The sequence below is a fragment of the Eublepharis macularius genome, chromosome 6, assembly GCF_028583425.1.
Source record: "Eublepharis macularius isolate TG4126 chromosome 6, MPM_Emac_v1.0, whole genome shotgun sequence".
NCBI classification, from domain to species: Eukaryota; Metazoa; Chordata; class Lepidosauria; order Squamata; family Eublepharidae; genus Eublepharis; species Eublepharis macularius.
In genome coordinates this window covers 60,289,056-60,301,689 of record NC_072795.1, presented here as the reverse complement: position 1 = coordinate 60,301,689, position 12,634 = coordinate 60,289,056, and the positions used below count along the sequence as shown (strand labels likewise).

At 44.5% G+C, this 12,634-nt stretch overlaps 2 protein-coding genes across 9 annotated transcripts in view; both read left to right on the top strand.

Moving 5' to 3' along the window:
- SCLY (selenocysteine lyase) overlaps positions 1–11,155 on the top strand; it is a 31,627-nt gene extending 20,472 nt beyond the window's left edge. For 5 of the 8 annotated variants that reach the window (XM_054982428.1, XM_054982426.1, XM_054982422.1 and 2 more), the window contains exons 13-14: positions 2,866–5,453; positions 10,638–11,155. In XM_054982428.1, the coding sequence (XP_054838403.1) occupies positions 2,866–3,010 (145 nt within the window). In that variant the 3' untranslated portion in view covers positions 3,011–5,453; positions 10,638–11,155. Of the gene's footprint in view, positions 1–2,865; positions 5,454–7,927; positions 8,057–10,637 lie in introns of all 8 variants that reach the window. The other 3 variants (XM_054982425.1, XM_054982424.1, XM_054982423.1) reach the window with 3 other exon arrangements.
- ESPNL (espin like) overlaps positions 8,024–12,634 on the top strand; it is a 39,243-nt gene continuing 34,632 nt past the window's right edge. Inside the window, 2 exon segments of the mRNA XM_054983904.1 lie at positions 8,024–8,317; positions 10,638–10,818. Of these exon segments, the coding sequence (XP_054839879.1) occupies positions 8,024–8,317; positions 10,638–10,818 (475 nt within the window).

Sequence of the window (12,634 nt, the reverse complement as noted above, 5' to 3'; positions counted from 1 at the left end):
GGAGTTGAAAGAGGCCATAACTTTATTGAAATTACAGCTCAGGTAACATTAAGCGTGCATAGGGCATGGGTCCAAGCATCGGCTAACCTGCCTGCCAGTCGATGACCCATACACTCTCTCAGACCACTGCTGAGGGTGGGGGGAACCATGGGATGACAGTGAGTGGATGCCACTTGGGTGAACAACCCTGTGTGAATCATCCTCTGCCACCTGGGAGTGAGGCAGACTGACAGCCCCCAACTGGGCATGCACAGGCCATTCCTCACTCCCCAGACCCCTTATGGGGATCCCCATAATAGGAAAACTGAACTTGAGGGCCCTGTTTTCCCCCCAAACAGATCGGTGCCAAATGTCCAATCTGCCACAAGAGCCCCAAAACAGCTCCCACCAATGCTCCTAGAGCTGCAAAACCAAACCCAGCAGGCCCCTCAATGTCCTACAACCACACATCCAGACCCTAGCTGGACGGGCACCACCAGGCAAGAATTGGCTGCCATTCCACAAGAGATGACTGGGGGGAGAATCACCCCTCGGGTCCCTACTGGCAGCCCCACAGCCTCAGACACTTGTGTCCTGTTCCATTGAGGCCTGGCATCTTGAACCTGCTCTAGCCAACTGTCCAAAGGAGGCTCATCCTGGGCCGGGGCCCCCTAAGGAGCCCCAAGTTGGCCCTAAAGAGATGTTCCAGGCTGCCCACCATGGGCCACTGCTAGTATCCAAAGTGCTGGAGTTGCCCCTCCAGGTACTGGCCTACTCACCACCACTGGACCTGGTAGCCTCCGTCCTCCTCTGGTAAGGCTGTACCAGAACCAGCTCAGCAACTGAAACTAGAAAGAGAGAATCAGAGGGGAGCTTAGGCTCTAGTAATGTAACTTTGTGCCCATGGCTATGTGAATCCACCCATCCGCAGGAGGCCACTCTGCTGGTGACCACCTCTACAACTGAGGAGCGGACAAAGGCCATTAGCAAGGGCCTGCAGCTCAAAAGGGGTACTTGATGAAACTCCACCCCCTCATTGGTGACCCCTGCTGTATGCTCAGAGGAAGGCAAAAAACCTCCAGGACCCAAGGGCCAATTGGGCCTGTAGGAAAATTCCTTCCTGACCCCAAATCGATGATCGGCATTACCCTGGGCACATGAGAGGGGGAATGCTGCCAGAAGCCAAGTGCTAAGGGGCGGAGGCCAGCTTCCCAGACCAGGGGCCTGCACCAGATGTGCATGGGCATGCTCTCCCCGGCCCCTGGTGCTTCCCTGCCCCTCTCGCAACATGGTGGCCGCCATGCCATCTCCCCGCCCACCTCCCCCACACAGCCTGCAACCTGGGCTCCTGAGTAAGTCTGGGAGCCGTTGTTTCCAGGAGACTGTTCTTACAATTGAAACCTTAGTTTCATAAATTGGTTAATGTTGAGAGTATCCTCAAAACAACAACAGTGTAATCCTGGTGTATTAGGACCAACCAAATTATCACAAAATTATGAACAGGCTTTTGAATTGCCCAGAACTCTTCATTAGACTTCTCGTCAGAATGGATGTTTCATTAAAAAAAAAACAAGGAGGAGAGAAAAAGAGGTTTTAGAGCATGATGAAAATGTCCCAAATCTGCAGTTTGTAGCCTTCTTGAAGACTGGAATGTGTTGTATACATTGTAATGATTACAAAATAAATTTTGAGCTATTAGGAAAATAAAAGCAGCGGTTCATTAGTTACACCGTGGGAGAGAGTATTTATATTTCTGGGCAAAGAATTGGTTTGCACAAAGTTTTCTTCCTCCTCCTGAATGCTCACAGAAGGACTGCTTTTAGCCCACTCTTCTGAGTCCTGCAGCAGATACTTCAGACTGGCCACGGAATTAGGTAATTAGCTAAGTACCTAGGATTGGAATGGCAGAAAGTGCTTTCTTTCTGAACAGAGGGTGCCGTGTAGTGTGACAGATCAAGTGTCCCATCGGTGACTTGATCCCCTGCTGTTGTGTGCTACTGATCACACACACTGAGACGAGAAGAGAGAAACATGGAACACCCACCCTGTGGCCTTGTGCATCTTGCATTGGCAGATTTTCCCAGTGTTTAGATTCCAATATTATGTTTGACTGTCATGGATTTTTTTTAAAAAAAATCACATGAGCACATGATGTGGCAATCTTAATCTAAATTTGGATAACTGGAGCCAAATCTGTAATGGAGATCTAATAGGAATTTAGGCCTTCTGCTCAATGATGTGTCCCAGTAAAAAGTATGTGTGTAGACAGGGGTTACTCCCCAGAGTGGCAAACACTAAATCAGAATTGGTACTATATTTATTTCAAACATTTATTCACCCCCCTAAATATAAAAGACAAATGTAACCCATTGATTCTACTCCAAGCAGAGCTGGCTGCAGTCTTTTTAAGAAGACTTTGCTAGTAAGGCACATTTCATTAGGGCTAGGACTGTGTGTGGACCTTTATTGAGCATAGTGGTCTCATGGTAATATTTACATAGGAGCAGTAAGAGGTTTAGGGCAGCCTTGAGTGTGAGGCAACTGCAAGAAAATAAGGCACTCATTGTAAGCTATTGTCTCCCTGTCGCCCAGTGGGAGGTGAGGAGGGCAGTTGACATCTTCCCATCTCCCTGTGGTGTAAGGGGGGCACTTGGGTGTACTAACCTAGAGTACCCAAAATGCTTGGTATGGACCTGTTTGGAGAGCTCTGTAAAAATTAATGAGACTTCCAAATATGTGTGTTCAGGACTGGGATGCAAGTCATCCAGTTTTCATGTGCATAATTTTCTGTGGGCTTTCTACATACTTTTCTCAGATCCCTTGTTCTTTTAAGTCTCAGGGCAACAAAAGAAAGTTAAATCTGTCATTCATTGTTTTGTTTTCCAGGCCATCCTCAATCCTGCTTAGCTGTGGAATTCCTTACCATGTGGCACAGAATGCCCTGCGCCTCAGTGTGGGGCGTGATACCAGCAAAGAAGATGTGGACCTGATTGTGGAAGATCTAAAGCAGGCTGTGGCTCAGCTGCTATAGTGTCTGAAAGAGCCAAACCACATGAGAGGTTGGGAGTTCCTTCAGTGACTTTCCAGGTGTTTGTTTTCCTTCTGAAAAACAGTGCATGGAGCCACAGTTGTATAACAGCACAGTCAGGAAGGAACGTGGCAGTCTCATTCTGTGTTAGTGATTGCTTTTTAAAAGGGGGAGTGGACACTTAAAAACTCATTCACAGAACTCCCAGCATTGGTTGGCTCATAGTTACCCACGGAGAAGGCTTTCCTCACAGGAATCAGGAAGCGAGATTATCTAACCTCATTTTCCCATTGCTGACATTTGATAGAATTGCGGGTAGACTGCATTCCTGTCTGTTCCTTGCTAATGGAATTGTGCTGAATTGTCACTAATGATTCCTCAGCTCTTGAACACAGTAGGCTATTTTACACAGTGATGAAAGCAGCACTTGCTTTGGAAATCAGTGTTTGCAAAAACATGGCTACTATACTGAGGACAGCCTGCCTATGATGTTCCTAGCTGGGTGGACGGGTGAAATTCTAGTAGAATATTTAGATATGTGCTTCATCTTGGAGTGGCATTTAGTGTATTGAGGTCTCAGGGCTGGTTCAAGGAAAGTGTCTGGACATTCCAGTTTAAACACATGCATGGGTGAGCCCCCCAATATGGAATAATTATGGAACAGTGCTTTTACTTTTGTTGCTTTCTTAATGCTAGCCTTCCAAATTGCTGCTTGCCTGAAGTGAAAAACAATCAACCACCTCATTGGCCGCTCGAGGTACGTGCATATTGCCTTTGACATAGAAGCAGTAAACCTGTTTGTGTAGCTGCCATAGTAGTGCACTGTGTTTAGCAGGGAGCAGAATCCTGTCATTGAACTGAAGAGCAGGTACCCTTCATATCTTATCACTGGGCCCAGCACAGAGACAATGGATGAAGGTTGCAGAGTTACAGTTCTTTCTTGTTCTCACCCATGCACCTAGTGTTAAAAGGCCACCTGTTGTTTAATGCATGTGAATCCCACAATAAATCCTTCTGGAAAAATTGATGGTGTGAGGGATCTTATCCAGCAACTGCTGTTGCTTGTCTTGGTTACCAAGAAGTGGGAATCTTACCACAGTTGTCATCTCCCCCTAATGGGAGAAGCTTTTGCCTTGAAAGGTTCCTGCTACTTCTTGTAAGTGGAAGGAGACTCCAGTGCTAGGACAGGCAACAGCAGGAGACCTAAAACAGCCATCACTTCTCATAATCGAAAAGAAGACATGATCATATTGCTCCAGGCTAACTTACATCCAGATCAGGGACATGGCAAAGATCTGACTAGCGATTGTGTCTCTTGCTCAGTCATAAGAAATGTCTGCTATTTTTTATCCATAGCTTAACTCTGTGCTAGCCCTGACCTGGATAGCCCAGGTGAGCCTGATCTCATCAGATCTCAGAAGCTAAGCAGGGTCAGCCTTGGTTAGTAATTGGATGGGAGACCTCCAACAAAGACCAGGGTTGAAGAGGCAGGCAATGGCAAATCACCTGTTAGTCTCTTGCCATGAAAACACCACCATGGGTCGCCATAAGTCCGCTATGACTCGAAGGTAGTCTCCACCACCAGCTCTGTGGTAAACCCAGGATGAGTTCTTGATGAATGTATGTGATGCTGGCCCTGATATGTGCTCTCCCCCCCCCCCCTCCAGTTTGGCATTGGCTCTTAAATACTAGAAAAGAAAGGGAGATACTGTAGGGTGAGAAGTGGAAAAAGACAATAGAAAAGAAAGACGCAGAGGGCAGGAACGAGGCAGGGAGAAGGAGTGGCATGGGCAGATTTATTCAGATTTTATATCATGTATCTGGAATTTTGTAGTCGTAGTCGTGTGATAGGTATATAAATTGATTATCTTTATTATTATTGTATGAAGGATAAGTGTATGTAGTCAAAATATTGAATGTAGGCAGTGTCAGATATATGTACAAAATGTGTGTGCACATTCAGGCATAGAAAGTATCGAGCACAAATGCCAGGATTTCATTACAAAGGAAGTTTTCCGCTCCCAGAGCATCATTGCATTCCCTCTATTTTGTGCTTTGGAAGCAAGTAGCACTAATCCCGCAGGAAGAGGTTTATTCGATACATAACCCAGGAAAGCAGAACTGTTGCCTTGGATGGGAGGGCACTCTATTATCAAATATAAAGATTACTTTCAAGGAATACGGGACATTTCTGAAAGGTTCCTATCTTGCTAGGCCCTCTTTTTTGCAAGTGATTGGTGCCAGACGCACTCGAGGATTTGTCACATCTGTAGGAACAAACATCTAACTGGTTGGTTTCTTTCCTGGCACTTTGATAATATCAGAAATCTTTCCTGTCTTTTGCTTGTGTCCTTGAAAAGAAGACACAACAGGCATAGGAAATCCGCAAGTCTACTACTGGTGGGGAAAGACGGATTTGGAGAATGGACTGTTGATGACTGAGGAGGTGAGAACTCCTACGTCAGTTGGAAATATGTTAATTTAAAATGATTTTTTCTTTAAAATTTTTGTGTGGAATGGATTTCAACAAGATGATTAAGTAAGCCTTGAGGAGACTGACATATATTTAAACTGCTTTCACCACATCTTTCTGCAGACAATCCAGTTGATGTTGCTAGTGAAATAAAGAGTTACAACTGGTTTCCTGGTGCTATTGCTGTATTGAATGGAAATTATCCATCACAAGCCACTTACTGACCTTTCAGAATGATAATATTGCTGGTTTCAGCTTGTAGATTGCCTTTTCTAAAGGGTCGCGGTCAGTAATATTCTAAAACATGTAAAAAATTAAAAATCTGAAAAACATGAAAATATGCTAAGTAAAACATAAGCTTGTACTAGTGCCAACCCAGTTGCTATGAATTTGGTTATTTGCAAAAATGCAGACTTTAATGTGCAAGAATGGTAGCTAGCTAACCCAAATATCTGTATTTAAGTTTTCAAAGCTTAGTGCTGATTTGATGTTCTGTTACCTGGATGGGACTCCTTGAGAGTAAGGGGAGGGAATTAGTGGCAAGGAGAAGGCTTTGCAAGAGGGGTAACAAGCAGGACCTCCACCAATTTTTATGGAGTCCCATCCCCAAGGAAACTGATGAGACTGGTGTTCTTCAAAGTAAAGGATAATTTTTATTAAAAGGAGAAAGTACACACACACAAGAAGTAATAAACGGTTTGCACAAGCACATAGAGTCCTAGGAAATTAGCCAGAAGTTGGGATAGAGTGAGGGATTTGGGGTATAATTACCTATCCAGGAGGTCCACGGAGGAAGAGAGCTTCAAATGTCCTGCATCTTTAGCCAGGGAGGAGGGCTTAGCCGGCAAGACTCTGAGGGCACTACACTTGGGTCCCAATAAGTGTGTATGAGTTGAGTGGGGCAAAACCCTGGTTCTTATAGGGCAAATCATGTCCTGAGGCTGGAGAGCCCCTTCAGCCATTGGGACAAAGACCTTAAAGGTCATCTCCTGGGAATTACAAAGGTTTGATTATCTTTGAGTGGTGCTACTGGGGTGGGACAAAAGAACAAGATTAAGCTCTCCTGGTGTTTCATAAAGAAATGTTTGCTAATGAACGTTCCCAGAGCTGGACAGATGAATTTAGATCTTGATTATATGTTACCAGGAGTATAAACTTAGCAGAGCTGATTGATGGTCCTACGAACTTAGGGTGGGATCTCATCATGGAAAGAAAGGGGATCGGAATGTTGGGTGATGATGCAGTGGGAACCTTTCTTATCACGACTACATGTCTGCAGCTTGGAGGGGCAGGAACTAATCACACCCAGTCCTCGGCAATTGTGTTCGCATTCCATTCTTGATTACTCTCCTGAGCAGGACTCGGCAATGCTTTGCTCAGCGTCCTGAAATGTCCCTAATGCAGATCAAGCTGCATTAATTCAGGGGCTCTACAATTTTTACATCACAGGTTGCTATTAAACATGGCGGAGGCCGGGGTCAACTGCTCACAGTTCTGTAATCATGTACCCATGCAATTCACTACTGTAGACCTCTCCTTTGGGGATCCTGTTCTGTCTAATGTGGGTCTCTCAAGATGAGGCAGCTGAGGAGGTAACCGTGTGTATATGTACCTTAACCTCAGTCTAGTTGTTTGGAGATCCTGCTGCACTTACCAGTTCTCTTAGATTAGTCTAGAATTTTCCAGTTATCAGCAGGTAGGGAAGCAGAAGTTCAGTCTTGTGGTTCCCCTGCATAGCTTTTCTGACTGGGGAGAGTAGCCATTTCTTATGACAGAGAGAATAAGGCTCGTCTCTAATTTCTAGAGTCACAATCCTTTTGAAGTCAGTGCAGCTGTAGCAAAGGCACTGTTTGGTTGGCTACTTGTCAAGTGTGGGCAGCTGTAGTGGGACTCAACATTCACTATTTCTCTAGCTGTATTATTCTGAGCAGCCAGGTTTATGATCATTGCTAGGTCTTCCAGGCTTTAGTGGAGCAAGTTTGCTGGCATTCTGGTTTCCTGCTAGGAGGCTGCCTCCTTTGTGTGGATGTCATTGACTGCAAAGGGTGGTAGGACCGTATCCTGTAACTTCCATTGGTTGGCCCTTTCTGCTTCCAAACACACATCTCCCCTGAGTTCTCTTTCCTAACAACATATGTGAATGGATAAAAAATAGAGATGGTACATTGGTGTCCGGTGTGTTCAATCTGGTCCTAAAGTGGTTTTATCTGACTCCTAATAACCACATCAGATTTTAAAAATGTGAAAACAACGCTAATTTCATTTTTTTAGAAAAAAATTGCATTTGACGGTTGCGTTGCATTGTTCTTCAGTAACTTGGGAGTGAGGGATGAAGAAGAGCTAATAAAAACCTGACTTGGCTAGATGGTTGTTGCTATTCTCTTGCCAGCCCTGCCACATTTCCAAGCCCCCCTGTACTACATATGGTCCCTGTGGTTATTTACTAGGTACCAGGAGACTCACACCCACCTGCCTGGTACACGAAACAAGAGGCTCTGAGAAAGTAGGACCTTCCAGTAAAGATAACAGGGAGGCTCCTGGAGATGGAAGATCACAGGGCTATTATAGCTGCTAAGGTGGGTGTCTTGACTACCCTGGAGCAGCTGCTCATCGATGGTGCTCTGGGCCAGAATGTTACTGACTGTCTCAGAGCAGGCCTGGTCCATCATGTGTCATGGGCAGCCAGGCTAGAGTGCCTCAAGTTCTTGGTACTGCAAGCAAAGCTTCCTGGGAATCAGAAAGCAAACAATGGTGCAACTGTGGCACATAATGCAGCAGCTGTAGGCAACTTGGCTGAATTGCAGTAGCTGATCAAAGATGGAGGATACAGCATGCAGGTAAGATGGCTGATGTAAACTGGATTTCCACAATGGTGTCACAGAAATCAGAAGATTGCTTGCAGATAAAGCCATTAGGATTTCCCACTTGACAAATGTGTAGTGTTTTTTTACCCAATGTGCTGATTTTTGGTGTAAATGAGTTAGCAAACTTTGCCTGCAAATAGCTATTCAGGTTGCAGTGTCATCAGCACTTAACACTCCTTATTCAAGAGATATTTTAATTGCACTGAAAGTGAGCAAGTTGCTCCTTGTTATGCTAAGGGTCATTGTGTGTTTGTAGTGATGGCTGGGAAGGGGGAGAGAGATGACTTTTATGCAAACAGCTCTGTAGATGCAGTACATCTCAGCATGGAGCATACTTTGTGTAACCTGTAAGATCTGTCATGGAATGCTGGGCCAGACAGAGAGCAAATTGTGCTCTCCTCATGAAACTGGCTCGGAAAGTAAATGGGGAAAAAACATTTACTTATAGGGGACAAAGAAAATAGAGGCATTCAAAGACACTTATTCATGTGTGTGCGCGCGTGCATATGCATATGCTTAAACTTGCTCTTTGTCCCTATTGCCCTTTCCTTTGAGAATTGAGCCATCTCTTATTTTCCTAGCCTTATCTGTTGTCCTGTTTCTTACTTATGGGTATGATTGAATTCTGGGACTGCCTTTTAGATAAAGACAGCCTTCATCTGGAAACTGGCAACAGAGATAAGAATCATGCCCAAGCAAAATATGCCAGGAACCACCCGAAAAACTGGTGACCTCCAAGGCTGGCCCTCTTTGCCTTGCTCCCTAGAGATTGAATCAAAAACAGGAGTTGTGTGGTTCTTTTTGTATTGTCCCATTTGCCCTGTTTATCAGAAAAACTGAAATGTGTTCATACCACAGCAATCTCCTTGCTTCACCAGTGTTATCTAAATAGGCGATCTCCTTAATTGGTTGAGGGAATTAGCGTTAAGGAGGCAAGTAAGAGGGGGTAACTAGGAATCTCCACCAATGTTTACAGAACTCTCAAGTCAGGCAGATGTTCAACCAGAAAGGGTTTTTTTTAATTAAAGAGAAATAAAAAGGCAAACGTTCAGAGAACTACACGAGCACACATAAAAGGATACTAAGAAAATCAGGGTGGAAAGGAGAAGAAAGTTTAGGGAGGACAATATTATCAGTCTTGAAGATGTCCATGAAGACAGCAACAAAACAACCAGCATTTCACAGAGAATAGAAGCCCCAATGAATTTGGGGGTGTGTGGCAGGTCCAAAACACATGGCTGGGTTATAGGGCAAAACTGACATCTTTGCCCCAAAACAATGGCTTAATGGCTGTCTCTGGAGGTGGACAAAGGAGTTGGGAGAGGTTTGATGGTTCCTATCTGAGGTAGACTATAGGTGAAAATATTTCTTGATGATCCAGTAAGGGAAAGCTACCAGGTTTGCTGAATAGCTTTGATTAGGATAGGTGAGTGAGGGGGAAGTATAGTAGGGTGTTGATGTGATTTGACAGGGTTTTTCTCAGGAAGTCCCATTATCTCTGCATCTCTCCAGGGTGTGGAGGTGCAGTCAGTCAGTCAACTGAATCTGACTTGTTCTAGTAGTTTTCTAGGCTCCTGTCCCGCGTGCTTGCACTCTGCCTTGGGTCAAGCAGTGCCTTGGACTTATGGCATAGGAGGAAGGAGTTTATAATATTCCATCAATAAACTGCCCTCTCAGTGTGAAGCATCCCTGATCGGGATAGCCCAGGTGAGCCTGATCTCATCAGATCTCAAAAGCTAAGCAGTGTCACCCTTGGTTAGTAATTGGATGAGAGACCTCCAATGAAGACCAGGGCTGCAGAGGCAGGTAATGGCAAACCAGCTCTGTTAATCTCTTGCCAAGAAAACCCCACCAGGGGTCGCCATAAGTCAGCTATGACTTGATGGCAATCACCACCACCACCAGTGTGAAGAGGGGGTCAGGCTGCTAACATAGGCATGCTTTACATCATCTTAAGCTATGTTCCTCACAAAACATGTTGGTTTACCAAATATGCAGCATGCTTCAACTCCTGTTGTATCCTGACTAAAAACTAGTCATGTGTCCAATTCCCTTTTTTAGAGAGTCATGGTACCACTGTCGGATATCTCAGTGGTTGCTGGTGGTAGTATTGTATGGTTGTAATCCACATGGTTATATGTGCTCTACTTATTGTCAGGCAGAGATATCTCTGAGAAGGCTATTTTAAATAGCCTCCGCATGCTGTTAGAACTCATACAGGCCCTGAGAGAGAAGCTAAATTGGGGAGGGAGGGTAATATTGACACTCTTTCTAAACTTTGTCCTCATCACAGGAGGAAGATGCTTCTGGGGCTTCTCCCCTCCACTTGGCTACCTGCTGAGGACATTCAGAAGCTGTCAAGTGGCTGGTCCAGGCAGGCTACAGCACTTCATCCAAGACCTGGAAGAGAGCAGTGCCAGCACATTATGCAGCTGCCAAGGGAGGTCTCATGTGCATTGCCAGGTCTACCCAGGCAATGGAATAAGACAGTAGAATCCTGAATCAGTGAGTAGATGGGACCACTTTGTGCAATAAATTGGGTGTGTGCATGTATGCCATTTTTAATGGTTCCCCATATTTAAAAGAAGCACACACCTTGCAAGGAAAAAGGTTCTAGTCCAGCCTGCTTCTTATTGTATGAGCATTTTTAAACCTATAGGAACATTTAAAAATGTGTTTTTCCTCAAGTACAATCTGAAATAGAACAGTCCACTCTACGAATTCATTCCCATTTCATCCTGTACCATGTATAGCTCAGGCTGTACAACCTGCTCATATACAATCCTTCAATAAAATTATGTCATCCCTGTGCCTCGGATTTCCTGGAAAAAGTATTGTGTGTGGTCTGATGGTACATGGGTATTCTTTTGTAGTGACTCCTACAATCACTTTTGCACTTTCTTGTGCTACCTGAAATACAGAAATTGCTGCAAAATTTGTCTGTGTATTTTCTATTCACATTGTCCATTCTTCATGCAATTGTGTACCTGGGGATCATTAGAACAGAGTAAAAAAAGTTGAAAGTTACCCTGTGAACAGGTCCAAAGGGTTCTGAAAGCATATAGCTAAGTAGGTCAACGGACTGGAGTTTTCCTTGGTGTTTAGTTTCTCTGCTATGGCTTTGTCTCCTTCAGCAGTGGATTGCAGATCAGCAGACCTCTTTCCAGATCCTATTTTTCACAAAAGCATCCAGAGCTCTCCATCACTGGGACAGGACTAACCCCTATCTCAGTTCTCAGGACAATGTAGTTCAGCTCCATGAACTGGGCTGCAGAATGACAGGATACATAACACCTGTCCCAGGGTTAAGCTGATCTGGGACTGGTGGCCCTGATTTCAACTGATTTGCTTCACCACTGATTGGCCAGTCACACACTTTCAGCCTAAACTATCTCAAATCGTTGTGAGGATGAAATAGAGGAGAGCAGAGAACAATGTAAGACTCTTTGGGGGAAAGGTGGGGTGTAAATGAAGTAAATACATACATAAAATTACCTACCGTGGCATTCTTAAAACCTTCCCAAATTCTCAGAAAGCAATGGAAGGTTTTTTCGATTCTCGTTTCAGTGGATTGTGGATCAGGCCCACAGAAACAGGCATCTATTTCTTGTGATACCAATGCCTACTGTTACCATTGCAAGTCTTCCTGACAGTCTTTCAGTGTCATGCTTATCAGTCAGATGAGTTTTCCAGTATGGCACTCTTGGTAGATATTCTCAAGGGATCAGATTTCTAATTACCAAGAGGCAGTTACCATTGGGCTCATCATTCACTCAGTGGTCACCAAAGATTTGTTAACTGCTAGGATCACATCTGTTGTCTGTGCTTCCTCTTGAAGGAAAACATGAAGAGCAAAGATGCTGTGGGAGTGCGGAGGCCATGGAGCAAAAGAAGTGAGCAGAATTTCACAAACAATTGAGGCAAATAAAGCTGCAGAAGTATGGAATACTGAAGACTGCATAGGAGGAAGGATGGAAGGAAGCACAGAGTCTAGCCTACTAGTCTCCAACCTTTTCATTAATAAGAAATGCTTCTGAATAATGAAAAATATCATGAAGTCTCACCCTCCCCACACACTGCATGCTACCAAGTTTTGTTATATCCTAAAAACAGAAGCTAGACTAGGAAGAGCACAGGAAATGAAGCTATCGGTTAAGCAGTGCAGAGAAAGATCCTATGAAATGAAAGCTTTAAAATTCTATTTTTAAAAACCTAGATGACCCCTGATCTAGAACCTCTGGTTCTAGGTTAATATACCTAGAGTAGATGACCACTGGCAAAACAGAGCCT